The sequence below is a fragment of the Notothenia rossii genome (assembly GCF_949606895.1).
Source record: "Notothenia rossii genome assembly, chromosome: 2".
Taxonomy (NCBI): Eukaryota; Metazoa; Chordata; class Actinopteri; order Perciformes; family Nototheniidae; genus Notothenia; species Notothenia rossii.
The window spans coordinates 92,758,261-92,778,279 of record NC_136904.1 but is presented as its reverse complement, the minus strand read 5'-3'; the positions used below and the strand labels follow the sequence as shown (position 1 = coordinate 92,778,279).

At 40.2% G+C, this 20,019-nt stretch overlaps 2 protein-coding genes across 3 annotated transcripts in view; both read left to right on the top strand.

Annotated features, from left to right (window-relative positions):
• The window catches only part of f5 (coagulation factor V), a 45,260-nt gene extending 35,572 nt beyond the window's left edge, over positions 1 to 9,688 (top strand). The window contains exons 18-25 of the mRNA XM_079663588.1: positions 574 to 690; positions 781 to 852; positions 2,851 to 2,936; positions 3,021 to 3,176; positions 4,836 to 4,980; positions 6,650 to 6,804; positions 6,896 to 7,078; positions 8,479 to 9,688. Of these exons, the coding sequence (XP_079519714.1) occupies positions 574 to 690; positions 781 to 852; positions 2,851 to 2,936; positions 3,021 to 3,176; positions 4,836 to 4,980; positions 6,650 to 6,804; positions 6,896 to 7,078; positions 8,479 to 8,625 (1,061 nt within the window). The 3' untranslated portion in view covers positions 8,626 to 9,688. The remainder of the gene's footprint in view (positions 1 to 573; positions 691 to 780; positions 853 to 2,850; positions 2,937 to 3,020; positions 3,177 to 4,835; positions 4,981 to 6,649; positions 6,805 to 6,895; positions 7,079 to 8,478) is intronic.
• A 2,743-nt stretch (positions 9,689 to 12,431) lies between these two features.
• On the top strand, positions 12,432 to 18,475 carry rgcc (regulator of cell cycle; the record flags this gene model as incomplete). 2 transcript variants are annotated; one of them, XM_079665587.1, is made up of 5 exons in its annotated part: positions 12,432 to 12,590; positions 12,888 to 13,058; positions 15,629 to 15,721; positions 15,996 to 16,058; positions 17,818 to 18,475. In XM_079665587.1, the coding sequence occupies exons 1-5, from the start codon at positions 12,563 to 12,565 to the stop codon at positions 17,823 to 17,825; spliced, it is 363 nt and encodes a 120-aa protein (XP_079521713.1). In that variant the 5' UTR covers positions 12,432 to 12,562. The 2 variants fall into 2 exon arrangements, with proteins under 2 accessions (XP_079521713.1, XP_079521712.1); XM_079665586.1 differs by lacking the exon at positions 17,818 to 18,475 and having other exon boundaries at positions 15,996 to 16,069.
• Positions 18,476 to 20,019: the final 1,544 nt, after the last annotated feature.

Genomic DNA, 20,019 nt, shown 5'->3' with positions numbered 1-20,019 from the left:
TCTTATTTTGAGTTGTATGTCAAATGAAACAAGTTCTTTAATCTTGTTTTAACAAATACATCTTACTTGATTTAAAAAAACTAAAACAAATTCTGATTGGAACTAACGTCAGAAAACTGAACACTTTTGAGCTTTTCAGGCTTATTTTGTAAAAACATTTACTAACCCTGGTAAGATATAGTTCAAAATAAGTTTTCCCAGCTAATTAAGATCTCATTGATCTAAATATCCCGTCTCCTTTAAAGAAATCTAACCAAGCAAATCTTCACTTGTTCAATTGGCAGATTTCTTTACTTATTAAAAGTGAAAACTCCTTGTTTTCATGATTCTTTTACTTGATTTTGGAGCAGCATTCTTTCCAGTGAGGGTTAATCACAAGACAACACACAGCTTGAGAACGGATGTGAAACTCAATCAGCCAATCAGAGAGGAGGGAACACACAGAGACAATAATCAGATACAGACATGAGACAGGAAGTGAACACCTTTCAAAGTAAAACAGGAAACCAACAGACTGTGAGTATTAGAAAATAAACAGATCATGACCCTTATTGTACCGTTCTGTCTCGACAGGAAGCTTTGCCACTCTGGAGATGTATCCGTCCAAACCTGGCCTGTGGCAGCTGGAGACGGAGATCGGTTTCAACCAGCAGAAGGGCATGCAGACCCTCTTTCTGGTTCTGGATAACGGTACAAACAACTTTAATAAAAACCTGCTGCATTTAAACATCCTGAAATTGTGTTTTGATATTAAAATATTGCTTGTATGTCTCTTTAAAGATTGCCATCGTGAACTGGGTTTGGAGTCAGGCAGTGTGAAAGACAACCAGATAACAGCGATCAATACCAGAGGTAAACATCGCCTCTACTGTCTGCACACATCTGTATAGGGGGTGCAGGAATGAGTCGTTAAACCAGAAACTAGTTAGCGTTTTAGCACTTTTGGGCTTCCTTGTAAATACTATGTTTAGTTCCTTTATAGCAGGGGTCGGCAACAGGCGGACCGCGGTCCAGATCCGGACCCAGATGCCGACCTATACGGACCCGGACCTATAATCAATACATTAATAGGGGATTTCAATTTTGACGGGGCGATTCTATTCTAACCGCTGCCGACAGGGGGCGAAAGAGACGAGTTAGCGATACAGGGAGAAACACAGAAGAAGAGACGAGAGCGCGGCAGAGAGAAGCGGAGAGGAAAGTGAGTGAAGAGAAGAGTTAGCGATAGAGGTAGAGAAGTGGAGAGGAGAGTGAACAGGCGTGTTAGCGGCAGACAGGGAGAGACAAATAATGAGACATGGCGCTCTCCAAGAAGAGGAAAGTGAGAACAGAGCTTTTAACCCTGAGTGGACTCATTCATGTTCACCCTGCCCACTGGGAGCACAGAGCCAGTGTGTCTCATTTGTTCAGAGACCGTGGCGCTCATTAAAAGTGCCAAAACGCCACTACTAGACAAAACACAAAGTGTTTGACCAAACATTCCCTCTCAACTCAGAACTGAGGTCACACGAACTAAATATGATTCCAGCGCAGGCTAACCGAGGCTAACCAATGAGCTAACCGAGGCTAACCAATGAGCTAACCGAGGCTAACCAATGAGCTAACCGAGGCTAACCAATGAGCAGCTGCATGTGTGTGTGAGAATGGCCCTGACACCATTTCAGCCCAGATTTAAACTCCTGGCGGGACAAGCTCGAGCTCAATTCTCACACTGAATTTTTAAAAGTGAGAGAGGGACTGCATTATAAGAGGGAAAGAAAGAGAAACTTTAAATCTGTTCAATTGTTATGATGTGTAAAGACTGATATTGTTCTATAATCGTCTGAAACTGTTAAGTCATGATGTGAAACGGTTAACAAAGAAAAAGTGAAACTCAAGCTGCTGCTACACTTTATTTTATTTATCTAAAATCAAGCACTTTTAAGATGCACACATTTTCAAAAGCTATTTTATTTATTTTCTCAATTTCATTTTTAAATGCAGCCCGAGAGGAACATTACACATATCCACAGTATTTACTGTATATCTGTAGAGTTCAATGTTAATAGACAATAAATATTGTTTATGAATTGTACTTTCTTTATTTGATTGGCAGTCAGTGTTTGATTACATGCAGACGTTGATGAAGCTACTTCAATAAATATCACACTAGTTCATAAAGCAACTTAGACATTTTGAAGTTCCGGACCTTTGCATGGGGAGGTTTCTCTAACTGGACCTCGTTGAATTTGAGTTGAATACCCCTGCTCTCTAGCCTAAAGTTAGCTTTTTACTTCTGGAGATTGCATTTACAATTCAACTACTATAAAAGTAATAATAATGGGTTTCATTTATAAAGCACTTCATATTTGACTTCAAATCCCGAAGTGCTACAAGCAGTGAGTATGAACAGTATAAAAACACAACACGGTAGAATTTAATAAAATAAAATAAAAAATAAAATAAAATAAAAAGGGCGGGAATAAAAGTGTTAATATGAAGAGGTTGCCATGCGTAACTACACAGGTATGGAAGCTGCGATGCTAACTTCCAGGGTCGGCCTACAAAGAAATATGATCATAATAAAGCTTTGTTTATCCAGCACACATCACAAGTTTAAAAATAAACAACAACATGCCGCATAGCAACACAATATAACATTTTAACAGGTTAAGAGACACAAGGGAGTAAAAAAGGTATGATAATAAAAAATAACATACAATAAAATAAATAATGATTCCTGATGGGGAAATGCTGAATCATGCAAAAAAAAATCCCATTGGTTCTTCAATGACAAACACTTTTGATTTTATAACATTGCTGTACAAATATGAAGCTAGTGAAATGAAAATGACTCCACTTGCTTCGAAGGATACTGGGAGCCAAATCTTGCCAGATTGAACAATGGGGGGAAATACAACGCATGGAGCACGGAGCAGAACATGAGCTGGATTCAGGTGTGTGTTGTATACGTTGTGTCTTTGATTGACTTCACATGTGTGCACTTTCCTAATGTGTGACACAACCTTCCTTCGGTCCAGGTGGACTTCCAGCGGCCCGTTGTTATCAGTCAGGTCGCCACGCAGGGAGCAAAGCAGATGTTGCAACACCAGTTTGTGACAAAATACGCCATCTCATACAGCACCGACCGCAAGAAGTGGATCTTCTATAAGGGCGACAGCCGGGACCTCAGGAAGGTGGGAGCTCTTTTTATCAATGCTACAAACTCATTTCCTCAAGTCAAAGTAAAGAGGCTTTGAAATGTACTTCAGTAAAAAGTACCCATAACTAGCAGCTGTTTTAAAGAGTACCTGACCTCCCTTTATATTAATAGAACAATAATGTCATTGTTAGCTAATGAATGTTTCCATGGTGACCAACGGCAACATGACAACGTTTTCATTGGTCCCTCTTCTTTAGAGAAGACCAGGAAATGATGGATACACGGATCGTGTTCAAATCAATAGGCACGCAATGACTCTAAATAATAATGATCACGCCACCAAACACACATTCAGACTAAAGGAACCAGCCTGTTTGGAAAATGAGAGAAGTAGAAAGTACAGGTATTAGTGTTCAACATGTGAGAAGTAGAAAGTACAGGTATTTGTGTTCAACATGTGAGAAGTAGAAAGTACAGGTATTTGAGTTCAACATGTGAGAAGTAGAAAGTACAGGTATTTGTGTTCAACATGTGAGAAGTAGAAAGTACAGGTATTTGAGTTCAACATGTAAGAAGTAGAAAGTACAGGTATTTGAGTTCAACATGTAAGAAGTAGAAAGTACAGGTATTTGAGTTCAACATGTAAGAAGTAGAAAGTACAGGTATTTGAGTTCAACATGTAAGAAGTAGAAAGTACAGGTATTTGTGTTCAACATGTAAGAAGTAGAAAGTACAGGTATTTGAGTTCAACATGTAAGAAGTAGAAAGTACAGGTATTTGAGTTCAACATGTAAGAAGTAGAAAGTACAGGTATTTGAGTTCAACATGTAAGAAGTAGAAAGTACAGGTATTTGTGTTCAACATGTGAGAAGTAGAAAGTACAGGTATTTGTGTTCAACATGTAAGAAGTAGAAAGTACAGGTATTTGTGTTCAACATGTAAGAAGTAGAAAGTACAGGTATTTGTGTTCAACATGTAAGAAGTAGAAAGTACAGGTATTTGAGTTCAACATGTAAGAAGTAGAAAGTACAGGTATTTGAGTTCAACATGTAAGAAGTAGAAAGTACAGGTATTTGTGTTCAACATGTAAGAAGTAGAAAGTACAGGTATTTGTGTTCAACATGTAAGAAGTAGAAAGTACAGGTATTTGTGTTCAACATGTAAGAAGTAGAAAGTACAGGTATTTGTGTTCAACATGTAAGAAGTAGAAAGTACAGGTATTTGAGTTCAACATGTAAGAAGTAGAAAGTACAGGTATTTGTGTTCAACATGTAAGAAGTAGAAAGTACAGGTATTTGAGTTCAACATGTAAGAAGTAGAAAGTACAGGTATTTGTGTTCAACATGTAAGAAGTAGAAAGTACAGGTATTTGTGTTCAACATGTAAGAAGTAGAAAGTACAGGTATTTGTGTTCAACATGTGAGAAGTAGAAAGTACAGGTATTTGTGTTCAACATGTAAGAAGTAGAAAGTACAGGTATTTGTGTTCAAAATGTAAGAAGTAGAAAGTACAGGTATTTGGGTTCAAAATGTAAGAAGTCAAAGTAAAAAGTCGTCAGAAAAATAAGTAGTGGAGTAAAGTACTGATACCAGAAACATGTACTTAAGTACAGAAACTAAGTATTTGTACTCCACTACTTCCCACCTCTGGTTACCACTATCGACTTCTTTCTAAAAACATATCTTCCTCTTAGGTGTTCCCTGGGAACGAGGAAGCCTACGCGACGAAAGGAAACACCTTCTTCCCTCCTTTGATTGGTCGCTTCATTCGGCTCCATCCCATAAACTGGTACAACAAAGCCACCGTCCGCATGGAGTTCTACGGCTGTGAGCTCGACGGTAAGATGGACTGAATATCTGCGAGATGAAATAAGCTAAATCCACATTATTTGTATTCTACTTTTTTGTATTCTTTCTTGAAAACATCAATATTTATTTCACTTGATTTTGTGCATTGTTCACCAGCTGGATCACTAGCTCTTTGTTGTTTGGATGCATTGTTGGAAAAACAATGTATCTCACCAACTGATTGTCCCAATTGCATGACATTCAGGAGGCACACCCAGTATGAGCTGCAGAATGAGGGGGCAATACATGTTTGTAATCTTGCAGTATTTGCTACGTACATCCACCATCTGGTGCAGGTTGAGCATGATACATTGGAACATAAGACCATGTTTTGTATATTCTATGATAAACAATTAGAAATATGTTCTGTAAATGACACCAACATGCATGTGCACTTGTAGTTTGAATGCCAATATTGCCATTGAGTTGGGTTTGCTGTATACGTGTTGGGAAAATAGTGAATGTCCTCTTCCAATATGAGAGTCACATGATAACAAAGGTATCCCAACTGTAGCTGTGAACATGACAGGATGTGTGATTACCTAGAACAGTGGTTCCCAACCTGGGGGGCGCAAGATCGCATGGGGGGCGCCAGGCCTCAGATGATTTGAGGCCAAATATCATATTTAGACTTTTTTTTTTTTTTTTTTTAAACTTATAATTGTAACGCAATACATGACTGTCACTAAAAGCCTTGTCTCTACATTACAATAAAATATAAAAAATAATTAATTAATTTGAATACAAATTCAAGTGAGTAGCTAATAAAGGCATAAAAAGAAAGAAATGTATAATTCTTTCTTTAATAGAAATGTTTCTTCTGCCCGTAAAGTGTTCAAACCAGGCTTGTCTGGATAAGCGCATTTTTAAAACATAGTCATCGTCCATGCCGGTTTCAGATTATTTGTCACAGTTGCTCCGATCAGATCGGGCTCCTCCATTTTGTAGATTATTTACGACTTTTGAATCCACATAAACACATCGGCAAAACCCGGTTTACTTTGAGCATGTGTTTTAAACAGTTTAATCCCTTTGTGAATTGTTTCCACTTGCGCCGTCCTTTCATTTCTTCATACAGCGGGAATCCAAATGAATGAATCCTGAGTCCAGTAACCATCAAAGTCACTCCAATAGTTAATACTTAATTAGGCTTTCAACCTCCTTTAACTAAATGCTTCACATTCATACAGTTTGTGACGGTAGTTGTAGCATTTTGAGACTTTTAAACATGCGTGTGTGTGTGTGGGGGGGGGGGGGCGCAACTTCCAACAGGAGTCATTTGGGGGGGCTCTTGGGAAAAAAGGTTGGGAACTCCTGACCTAGAAGAGCATCAGGACTGTTTGAGGCATATGATAGCTATGTGATTAACATGATGATTCAGCCTCTATGGAGAGAGACATATGACAAGCATGCTCATTTCTGACGTGGAGCTAATCTGAAGTAAACATTGAATACTGCTTTCTATTCCTCCATCTTGTGACTGTGTAACTCCCTCTCTTGGATATCAGCATGTGAAGGACACTGTTCAGGAACTAGTTGATGCTCTGTATGTGATGACTCCTTCCATTCTGGAGAGGATCACAGATACATGGATCCTGAGGTTGAAGCTCAAGCCGGGGACCAGGGAGATTTTTCTAACAGTAACATTTCTAATCCCCAGGCTGCTCGGTGCCTCTGGGGATGAAGAGCCGGCTGATAGAAGACCGTCGTATCACAGCCAGCTCTGAAGCCTACAGCTGGTACTCTGGATCCTCCTGGAAACCTGCGTATGCACGTCTGGACAAACAAGGAACCATCAATGCATGGCAGGCTAAGGTACTAACCCTCATACAGTCAGGACACATCAACATCAATGCACCCACAGCCTCAAAAACACTAATATCTTATCTCCCTCTCTGTTCCACAGTATAGTAACATGAACCAGTGGCTTCAGGTGGAGCTGCCTCAGGTGAAGAAGATCACAGGTATCGTAACGCAAGGAGCCAAATCTCTGGGGAAAGAGATGTATGTGATCTCCTACTCTCTGCAGTACAGCAACAACGGGATACACTGGACCTCGTACACAGATGATGAGGCCATCGCATGCAAGGTGAGACAAAATCCTGAGGAAATGGAGCGGTGCAGTGATGACGTATTTTTGTAGGCCGACCCTGAAGTAAGCTGCTGGTTCCCTCGACTCAGAGCCAATGGGATTTCTCCATAGGATTCTGGAAAATAGCTCGAAATAAGGTCTGTGGAAAGCGAACGTTTTGTTCAGCCGGATAATCTCCACATGTCTAACCCTACTTTTTAAATGTTCGAATCATAAATCTAATCTCCAGAAGCTAAATGCTAACGTTATGCTATCAAGGAACTACAGGCGAGTCCAGCAGCACGACTTCAATGTCACGCCAACTTAAGATCCATATTCAATCATACAGATTCTAAATGGTACAAGTTGAAGTGTTTGTTTGAACAGTTTGCAGGAGGCAGGTACTTGCTTTCAAGCAGAACAGGGCAAACAAACTAAGAGGTTTGTTTACGTGTTCGGCGTAAATAGGGATGTCCCGATCACCTTTTTTTGCTCCCGATCCGATTCCGATCATTTGATTTTGACAATTTGCCGATACCGATTTTTCCCGATCCGATCTTTATGCAATGCATTAAGAGGAAAAAAGCATTCAAGTTGTCCCTTAAGGTTATTTTTTTCTTTAAATTGGATATTCTATCCAACATGGATATAGCTTCTTTCTTTCACAGCAGCATTGGATCAGTTCAGTTGTGCAGCATTGGATCAAAACAAAATAAAGCTTATCAGTCCTCGTTAGCTTACTGCTACAATTAGACACTGCGCCCACTCTGTTGCCAGATTTGAGGGAAATAAGCAGGTCTATGAAAACAAGCCCCAAAGAAGCAACACATACATGATGTTCTGTAATTTGAAACCAAAACTAAGGCCTCAGGATGACTTTAAGACTTGAACATGGTCATTTCTGTTTTGTAACATTGAATACAACATTTAAAGAAAAGTATTTTTAAAAAAAAAATCCCGATCCCCGATTTTTTTTCGCCCGATTCCGATCTTTTGAAAATCACGTGATCGGCTCCGATCCCCGATCACGTGATCGGATCGGGACATCTCTAGGCGTAATGACGTACAACGGCCTCCACAACTTCTGTAGTCCTATTCAGCCACTTGGTAACAGCCATCGTTTTTCAGACACGTCAACTCTTCAGAAATCACCAGTGGGGTCACTGCTGATGGATTTAATGTCGTAGAACAAAACGTGATCCGTCTCTTCAATGTGTCTCAAACACAGACCTTATTTCAGATATTTTCCAACATCCAATGGAGAGATCCCATTGGCTCTGAGACCAGGGAACAGGAAGTGGTGAAATGCTGACTCACTTCCTGGTTTTAGGACTCCTTCCTGCACCTCTCTATTGGAGCTACACGAACCATGTCTATCCTCCCATAACAATATCTTTCTTTACTCCAACCAAATCCAGACCTTTCTGGGGAACACAGATAACCACGACCACGTGAAGAACTACATCTACCCTCCTATTTTCTCCCGCTTCATCCGAGTCATCCCCCGAAGCTGGACGACCTCCATCACCATGAGAATAGAACTGCTGGGCTGCGACTTTGAGTGACACACAGACACACATCCACACCTAAGTTATAAAAAGGACATGCACAAAACCAAAACACATATACACAAGAGGGTATGATGAATCCCACAGTAGGGTCATGTATGGAGAATAGTAATATATGAAGTTGCAACACGTGTGCAGGAAGAAACAAACACACAGTTTTGTGGAAGATAGTTGAAAGTTTTGCAAGTACCAATGACTATATACGGAAGAAGTTGAATAACAGCAGGGCTTTATAACGGAGAAACGTAGATTGGTTAACGTACTTTAAACTACTCTTACTTGTCGTCTTTTTAAATGATCTAATTTACAGTGTGTGAGATACGAACTATAGGAAGATGTCAAATAAGATTTCAAAACCTTACTAAAAAAATATTTAAATTGAATCACTTTAGACCAAATTGAGCCCTGGTCTAAACAAATTCATAAAATATTGATAAAACTACTGGTTAACGACTCAAAAAAAGAGTAATATAACTACTTGAGTCACTATGCAAGTAGGAAGCTAGTTAAACCGCAGGCAGTCGAGTTTAAAATGTAGTTAAACACTAGTTTCACTTCTCACCCACGTAAATGAATCACCCAGGCCCCACTGTTAAACTCATTACATTACATGCCACATGTTACACACTTTCTCCAAAGCAACTCACATACTCAATACTGAGGACAATCCCCACAGGAGCAACTTGGGGTGAAGTGTCTCAGGGACACAACGACATGCTGACTGCAGTGGGGTTTGAACCTGTGACCCCCCTGATCCCAACGCACAACCCACTGCACCACACGCCTCCTCATTATGTGCAAAGGGTTGAATATAAAGATATGGTATTCTCAGATAAAGACCGTTATAAACTGATAAGTGCAGTGTGTTTGAGTAATCTTCTGCCAATAGTCTATTTTTTTAAATACTAGTAGCATTTAAGCCGATATATGGTGTGCATCAGAAATGACTTTAAATGAATGTAAATATGTAAGTAGAGGTCATGTAATTTATTTTTCAATAAATATGATTCCTATTATTCCATGTCCAGCTCTTTGATGTATATAAAGATAAATGAATGTATGTGTTGGTGTCCTGGTTATGAGTGTGTGAGCTCTGATATCTTCTCAGGGTGTGTGTAAGGTGTCACTTTCAGCACCTCTCTTTGGGTTCAGCTGCAGAGTCAACACACACGTTCAGCTGCACACACACACACGCACGCACACGCACACACACACACACACACACACACACACGTTCAGCTGCACACACACACACACACACACACACACACACACACACACACACACGTTCAGCTGCACACACACACACACACACACACACACACACACACACACACACATGCGGTGTTTGTCCATTTGCTGATGGTGGTAAAGTGAACACTGGAGGTGTGAAACTCCCAGCATGGAGACTGTGGAGACAGATTTACTGGACAACTGCTGTCTGGGGATCTGGGGATACGTCGCTTCACGTGTGAGAAACAAGGGACACAAAGACATATCATAACAAACGAAAGACCAGAGGTGTAAAGTCACTAAGTCATTTACTCAAGTACAATTTTTAGTATTTCCATTTTCTGCTACTTTGTACTTCTACTCCTCTACAGTTCAGAGGTAAATGGTGTACTTTTCCTCCACTACATGTATTTAATACCTTTAGTTACTTCTCAGATGTGGATGAATGATGTGAAATCTAATCAAGTGTTAAATCAGACTTTAGTTCCACCTGGAGTAAATCCACCAGCTACCCTGCAGTATACAAAGTCATTCAAACTAGCTGCACCTTTACCAGCTTTGAGAACACTTTCATGATCAATCATTATAAAACATATCATATCTATTATTCTGAAATGGACCAATCTGCACAATGACTACTTTTACTGTCTCTACTTTCACTATATTTTGATGAGAATACTTTTCTACTTTCACTTGAGGAACATTTTGAATGCAGGACTTTTACTGTAACAGAGTATTCCTACACTCTGGTACTTCTACTTTTACTCAAGTACAAGATCTGAGTACTTCTACTTTTACTCAAGTACACAATCTGAGTACTTCTACTTTTACTCAAGTACAAGACCTGAGTACTTCTACTTTTACTAAGTACAAGACCTGAGTACTTCTACTTTTACTCAAGTACAAGACCTGAGTACTTCTACTTTTACTCAAGTACAAGATCTGAGTACTTCTACTTTTACTAAGTACAATATCTGAGTACTTCTACTTTAACTCAAGTACACGATCTGAGTACTTCTACTTTTACTCAAGTACAAGATCTGAGTACTTCTACTTTTACTCAAGAACAAGATCTGAGTACTTCTACTTTTACTCAAGAACAAGATCTGAGTACTTCTACTTTTACTGAAGTACAAGATCTGAGTACTTCTACTTTTACTGAAGTACAAAAGACAAACAGCATGCTGTAAGTCAAGGGAAATGCTGATGAGGTAAATCTTTAGTTACTTACATTTAAAGCGGTGTTCGTCCACTTCTTAAAGGATGAAGCAACTTGAGTTTAGCACCTGAAAAAGAGAAAAAGCCAGATGTAAACTCATACTCAAAGGACTAGAAAACCAATATTTTCTCCAAACCAGCGAATGGAAATTCACACTTCATTATAGTTGTGAAACAAAAAATCCCAATTCAAGGTGTAACTTCCTGAACAGATGCACTTGTGAAATCTCACCAGCAGATGTCGCTACAGCTTCACATTGACTGGAGACCAGAACTCAATCCGTTCATGTCAGAGTGATGAATGTCTGAGGATCATATTGACTTCACCATTTAAATGTCTTATCTCAGAGCAGTTCTCATTTTCTAAACCTCAACAATATGACATTTACCTTCAATATACATCTGAGCTCTTATAAATATATACGTTAACTACAGGTCAACATTTAAAGGCTCATACCATATCAATGAACCTTTTCCAACAGCTGTAGAAGTTCTCAATATACATGCAATGTTTTTAACTATGTAACAAAAAAATCATCACTTGCTGGGACACAGGTTAATCATTTGCTAAATATTAATAATGGAAGACATACACAGATGACTTTACTGAATGTAAAATACTTTTGAATCAATAACAGGTAAAAGTATAAAGGTATAATGGCCCGTCTCAATTTGTTTTAATATATATTCATTTGTTAGACATGAATGTGAGAAGGCTTGTAATGTTTTATCTACCAAGGTCATGTTTTATCAATACTGTTGGGTAGTTCCACTTATAACCGTGCTATATCAGTGTGTTGTTATATAAGCTGATCCTATGCTTTGTATAATACATAATTATGTGTAGCAATGCTTCAACGTAGTAATGTTTGCTTCTAATTTAAAGTGAAGTAAAATTAAGTATTAAGTATTTTCTAGCCTTAAACTTTTAAATGCTATATTTCACGAGTAGCCTACATATCACGGCAATTAGCTTCATATAAAGTATTATTTAAGGGCAGGAGTCCATGAGTCTGTGTGTGTATTCTGGTCCTGTGAGGATCTGCCCGGTGACAAAATGAGAATGACTGGGTCAGGATTATTAATATCTGTGCTCTACACCTCTGCCTGGCATGCGACACACGACTTGTTTACAAACATCACTTCACGAGGGGACTTCAGAGGAGTGACCGGGAACACGGGAACGAGGGAACACACACACACACACACACACACACACACACACACAGACCTATGACACACACACACACACACACACACAGACCTATGACACACACACACACACACACACACAGACCTATGACACACACACACGTCCCGCCCCCTCTGTCAGGCTCATTATAAGGAGGCAGAGCTCGCGCTGAGGGGTTAGTTCAAGACGAGTTGCACGAGGACACTGTGGGACTTTACACTGAGGACAAATTTACATATTTATATTTTATAACTCAGATTTTGGATAATCTCAAACCTGATCACTGGAATAATGAAGTCTCCAAAGCTGAAGCCTCAAGGTAAATACAAAGTTTGTTTTTCTATCCTGTATTATCTTTATTTTTTGAATAATAGCACTTGCTTATATGTTAATTACGCCTTAATTAATTATCATAGAAAGTATTTAAATGTAATGTTTAAAGTATAAATGTTTAATTATGCATTTTGGAAATCAGGCATCCCTATTTTCACAATATTATAATAGGCTTACTTTTGGTTATTTTATTGTCAATCCCCGATATCTTTATATATATTTTCATGTTTTTCCTTATATTTAAAGTTATTCATTTCATATTTTCCTCTCTTTTTTCCTGCAGCCAAGTTGCTGCAAGAGGATCTGACGGACGTGCTGTGTGAGTTTGACGCGGTGATGGAGGACTTCACGTCGCCGGTGGAGAAACGTCACTTTCGGTACGATGAACACCTGAAGACGATGAAGAGGAGGAGCAGCGCGAGCGTGAGCGACAGCGGCATCAGCGACTCAGAGAGTGAGTGTCAGGAAACCGTTAAATAGTGTGTATTATTCAGCAAGGTTAGGGAGGACTGTCCCTAATATCAAATATACTCTGTGGATCATGCACTGACCAAAAGGCCACTTGTGATTTGTGGATGAAGTCAGAGATGCGTTTGGAGGTCCTAAATCATGTCAAGTTACAGAAAGCTGGTTTAAAATGCGCGGGGGGTCAGGCAATGCAGATTCAAGATTCAAAAGCTTTATTGACATATACACAATAGGTACATTCCCAGGCGTCTTTACTTCAGACAAAAATGTATAAAAATAGGAATAAAATGTAGTAACAGTAGAAATAAATTCACTATACTCAAAATATCAAATACAAGCAGAATGTAAAATACTGAACAGTGGAATTAAATACTGCTAATTGTAATGAGACATTTTAGAGTTATGATCTATTTTCTGTAGTTTGCCATGTCATACAGTCATAGAAATCTGTCTTATTGATCTATAACTCACTGACTTCTCCTCTGTAATGCTTCTTCTTCACTTCTTATCACGTGGCGTCCCAAGGAGGCTCACATGGCAGACTGACAAACTGTTGCATCTCTCACACGATCACCTCGAAAAGAGAAGAGATCCTTGATCACAGTCCAGAGATTCAGGCGTCAGATTAATCTGCTGCTGCATAATGCTCACCTGCTCCCAGTATATACTGTGGCTGCTCCTCTAAAGTTTTACCGTCCTCCATTACTTATTACTCTAACAGCGGTTTTAAAGTCTGCCTCAGCTGGAGATCTGGCCTGAGGCAGCACTAAAAGAGAAACGCAGAGACAATCAGAGCTCCAGCAGAGAATCCCAGACACGTGTGAGTGGCTTTGGACCTCAGAGGGAAGATGTGGAAATATGTTACAGTCTTAAATCTTCTGGAAAGTTTGTTCCACCGTCTTTCAGTTTGATTCCAGAGAGATTTCAAAACATTCGGTGATTGCGTAATAACTGCACATAGGGGTTTCGTGAGAGCATCGCCAATGCCCTCAATGTGTTGTAATCCAGCTGCAATTCATGAAGTTACCTCTAGAGGTCTTGCTTTAAAGGTCTCCTATCATGCACTTTGTGATGTCTTCTATACATCACCATGTTTCCCCGGTGTCACTCACAAAGTGTCAGAACACTAAACCCTCTCTCTTTCCCTCCGTACCCACATCTCTAAAAACGGGGGAACAACGGAGCTGATCCAGATTAGCGTCCGATATGACGTCATATCTGAAATGTGGACCCACGGGCCAATCAGAAACGTTGCTATCAGAAACAATGAGACGTGTTTAGGACGTAATATGGTCGGTGTTCACATTAGCATGAGCTAACCTGTGCTGGAGAGAGAGTGTGTGAAGCAGCTCTGACCTGTGGAGCTCATGAGCTGCTTGATTTGAGGAAGGGATCAGATTCCTGCAGAAGCTCTGTCCTCTCCATGGCAGTCTGAAGAAGAGAGAGCTGTCCCACGCAGACACAACTATTGTGCTGCAGCCTGATGGATGAGAGGAGGGTCGGGGGGAGGGGGGGGGGAGCGTGCACGTGAAGGATGCTAAATGTGTGCACGGTCTCTTGTGTGCATGTTTGAGTGAGAGGCAGAGACAGAGCGGAGGTAGAAGAGCTGCAGAATAAATAGAAGAGCAGAAATGCAATCTGAGATATGACAGAGATTGATGCTCAAGACGGACGCCAGTGAGCTGTGTGTGTGTGTGTGTGTGTGTGTGTGTGTGTGTGTGTGTGTGTGTGTGTGTGTGTGTGTGTGTGTGTGTGTGTGTGTGTGTGTGTGTGTGTGTGTGTGTGTGTGTGTGTGTGTGTGTGTGTGTGTGTGTGTGTGTGTGTGTGTGTGTGTGTGTGTGTGTGTGTGTGTGTGTGTGTGTGTGTGTGTGTGTGTGTGTGTGGGGTGCTAAGAGCCAGTAAGTGGTCGACATCTGAGACGCTTTAAGGTCGGCTGCAGAGACAAGTGCTGCCTAATCTTTTTGTCACACACACACACACACACACACACACACACACACACACACACACACACACACACTTCATACTCTCGTAGACATCACGGTGAGAAAGGACCGTTCTCCACGTCTATAATCAGAAGTGAATAAGATTTAAAGAATGCTTTTAGGCTCAGAGGTCAGACGCAGATGCAGAAAGTTGAATGTTTTGTCGTAATGCGTTTCCTTACGTTAGATTACGTTACATAACATTCATCTGTGACGTAATCTGTATCATGGATCCATAAGGGTCGATGAAGTCACAGATACAGTTGGGAGTCTTAAAGCAGGAAGTGCTCCAGCCTGCTGCCTCACCGTGTGCAGTAACGAGTGAGACCTGAATAATGAGATGCTTTAGTGAAGTCAGACCGGCGGGCTGCAGGAAGCCACTGTGTTCTCATATGGGGGGCTGACATATGGTTCTTGCACAGTCCAAGCTGTGATCATATCATCCTCACAGAGCAATGTGAGACAGAGCCAAAGAACGTGCGCTGCTCTGGGATCAGATTAAATGTGTCAGAGAGATAAATGTGTGTGTGTGTGTGAACGCTAATCAAATGTATTTCTCTGTGTGTCACAGGTGCAGAGTCTCTGAACAGAAACAGCTTCAGCTTCAGTGATGAGAGGCTGAACTCCCCCACCACCAACTCCCCTACTCTCATGTCACCAAAACGTGAGCACACACACACACACACACACACACACACACACACACACACACACACACACACACACACACACACACACACACACACACACACACACACAAACATAAATGAATCCAGGTTTACTTGCTCTGCAAAGTACAATACGTAGTTTATATGGGATTTGGATTTAATCCATTTTGCTATTTCAAAAACCCTTCACCTAATTGTGCGTCCCTAGCAGATACCACATTTCACTCTTCCTGGTTTGAAGTCTGACTCTCTCTCTCTCTTCCTCTGCAGCCAGACTGGGCGACACTAAGGAGCTGGAGGACTTCATCGCTGACCTTGATCGGACTTTAGAGAGTGAGTGTTAATCCCCTCGCTGACAGACCCCCTGATGAATTAGCTCATGTGCTGGCGCGGCCCACCGCTCAGGATTAAGTGCAGCGTTTGTTCTCTATGTCAGTTATGCTAACGACCGCTCGTGAAGTGACACGAGGAGAAACTCCCCTCGGTTCTGCTACCGAACGAGGGTGTGCCGGGGGCGAGGGCGATGAAGGAGCGTGTTACGAGATAAGATGGACGTTCATTAATCCCCGTGGGGAAATTCAGAAGTTTAACAGCAACAGGGTGAGAAGGAAAAGCAGGACGGCACAGATTCACACAGATAATTCAAATGATTTACGTATACAGACATTTTTGTTTTAATGCAATTAATTTAGAATTCAAGCCAAAATATAAATAAGAAAATGTAAATCAGTCTTATTTGACTGCACTATTTAGCAAAAAATAACTAGTTGCAATTTCCTACATTCTTGTAAATGAGAATGGGTCTCTCACTTCATCCAGAGTTGCATTTAAAGTCTTAAGAGGTCTTGTATTTCACTTGCTTTAAGCTCTAGGAGCCTCTGCACGCTGTAACCTGAGAATGCATCAGGGCGTCTTTTAGAAGCTTACTCAACATCAGAAGTAAAAAGACATACAAGACTCATTTACGTTTTCTCCACTTCGAGGCCTGAGAGTGTTTGAACTTGCATCAGATTAGAAGGAATGCATGCTGGGTGAAATTCAGGAATGGAATGAGACCGGATTAGAAGCTCTTTCCTCTTTCCTCTTTCCTCTGCCACGCACTGTTCTGTGTTTCAGCCTCTGAACTTTAGTTACTTCTCAGATGTGGATGAATGATGTGAAATCTAATCAAGTGTTAAATCAGACTTTAGTTCCACCTGGAGTAAATCCACCAGCTACCCTGCAGTATACAAAGTCATTCAAACTAGCTGCACCTTTACCAGCTTTGAAAACACTTTAATGATCAATCATTATAAAACATATCATATCTATTATTCTGAAATGGACCAATCTGCACAACGACTACTTTTACTGTCTTTCACTATATTTTGATGAGAATACTTTTCTACTTTTACTTGAGGAACATTTTGAATGCAGGACTTTTACTGTAACAGAGTATTCCTACACTCTGGTACTTTTACTCAAGTACAAGATCTGAGTACTTCTACCTTTACTCAAGTACAAGATCTGAGTACTTCTACCTTTACTCAAGTACAAGATCTGAGTACTTCTACTTTTACTCAAGTACAAGATCTGAGTACTTCAACTTTTACTCAAGTACAAGATCTGAGTACTTCTACTTTTACTCAAGTACAAGATCTGAGTACTTCAACTTTTACTCAAGTACAAGATCTGAGTACTTCTACTTTTACTCAAGTACAAGATCTGAGTACTTCTACTTTTATTAAAGTACAAGATCTGAGTACTTTTACTTTTACTCAAGTACAAGATCTGAGTACTTCTACTTTTACTCGAGTACCAGATCTGAGTACTTCTACTTTTACTCAAGTACAAGATCTGAGTACTTCTACTTTTACTCAAGTACAAGATCTGAGTACTTCTACTTTTACTCAAGTACAAGATCTGAGTACTTCTACTTTTACTCGAGTACCAGATCTGAGTACTTCTACTTTTACTCAAGTACAAGATCTGAGTACGGGACAACAGTTGTGTTTATTCCCGGTGTTTACGAGGAGCTGTAAAAGCGTACGTCCGGCGCTCTGAGAATAGAGTCCAGTTCTAATCATGTCTGTCTGTTTCTGGCTCTCTTCAGGCATGTGACACCCAGGATCACTTCGTTTGGACCCCCCATGGAGCAGCTAACACCCGCCCCCCCCAACCCTTCCCAGGAAACCCCCCAGCAGAATGGGACAAAGTGTCTCCACCTCGGCACCAAGTCTAGCCTCGTTCTGCTAAAGTTAACCCACTAACTGCACCTGGACTGCAACACGGGTCACATTTAGCTCCAGCGCTACCGTGACGACGAGAATACGACGAATCGGACGCCATGAAAAGTCGTGAGGAATTTACGACGAGGAATATAAAAACAGTCACTGGAACATTTTTTATTTTTAAATCCTAAATCATGCCACAGACCAAGTTACACTCCCTCATTCAACACTTGAGCTGGAAGAGTATTTAAAAAACAAAAGGCTTTTTATAATAGAAATATATTTGTAATTTTATAGAGCTTCTTATTGTAAAGTTTCGTTGTTGTTGGGAAATATATTTTTGTATCTTATGTAAATAATGATTGTTCCAAATGTCTATTGGTTTATTAACAGGTTTGACTCTGGAGTAAAGGGGGCGACGAGCTTTAATGTGATACTGATAACTCAATCACTTCTGAACAAAACTGGAAAGCTATATATGTGTATTTAATACAGCTAATGCCTGCCAGAGAGGATATTAAAATATTGTTCTTTTAGTAACACGTGACTCCTCTCGTTATTTCAATTGTATGTGCAATTCTGTGTTTAATATGCTCTGTAGTTATATGCCTTACCCTCTCTTACTACCTATTACAACCTCCCTATATATACATTATGCTACAGTACACTAAAACCAATCTAAGGTGAATCCCACTAAATATCCCACATTGGGTTTCCATATTTTTGCATAAAAATCCTTATATCAAGAAAAAAATAATGGTTAAAATGTGAGCGAAAGAGGCCGAGATGTCCTGACTTTGAGTGACTTTGGGTAAAACAAAAACTAAATGCAAGTTCCTACATTTCCCATAATGCAACTCAAGGGTCTCCTTCTCCCAGACCGGTAAAGGTTGTCTTCTAAACTCCATGCTACAAGTTCGTAATGCAGACTTCATGCAATCAATGATTAAGGGGCTTTGTGTGTGTGTGTGTGTGTGTGTGTGTGTGTGTGTGTGTGTGTGTGTGTGTGTGTGTGTGTGTGTGTGTGTGTGTGTGTGTGTGTGTGTGTGTGTGTGTGTGTGTGTGTGTGTGTGTGTGTGTGTGTGTGTGTGTGTGTGTGTGTGTGTGTGTGTGTGTGTGTTAGCTGTGTGTGTGTGTGTGTGTGTGTGTGAAACCTTTCCACTTGGTGTTGGCAGCGTCACTTTTCAAACCACTCACAGCTTACTTGCCGCCACAGAGTCTTATTTAAAATGTCTGCCTCCACAAATCAAGTCATCATTTGGGTTATAGTCGACTTGCCAGCAGTGTGAATCCAGTAATGCTGAGTATACCAAAGTGTTATGTTAGAAATGTTAAGTAAGGGTCCCCAGCACATAGAAACTGCCGTATGCTAACTTGCATATGTTGGGCAATTTGCACAATTAACACAAGTTAATTAATTATTATTAATAAGCATACCATTCTGGGGTGCTTTTGGAGGCTATAGAGGATGTTGAATAGATTTCTGACATTTCTTAGATCAAAAATTGCAGTTTTGAGTCCTTTTAAACTTTAAATCAACCCAACACTCATCCAAATCAGTCCACCGTAGTACAAATACGACCACTTTCTAGTTAAAACTGCAATTTTTGATACTGAAGATGTCAGAAATGCATTCAGCTTCCTCAATAACCCCCAAAACCCGTCCAAAATCCGCCAAGCCATTGTGTAACTATTGTCTGCAGAGGCTATAATGCTAATTAGTGCTAATTGTGCAAAGGCCTTATACTGTAGTATAATCAATGTTTTATTGTTTTAAAACTTCTCATTTTTCGTGTGTTATCGAATTGAATCGCATTTCTATATATTTATAGAATTTTCTCTGTCATTTTTTGTAATATTTTCGATTTTCTTCTATTTCTTTTTAATTTAAACATAATGTATTTATTTTTGCAACCACTCAAAGTGCTTTTACACAAGTCAGCATTCACACACGTGTATAAAGAGGCTGCCATACAGGGTGCCACCTGCTCAGGAACGCTCACATTCACACACACTCACACACACACACACACACACACACACACACACACACACACACACACACACACACACACACACACACA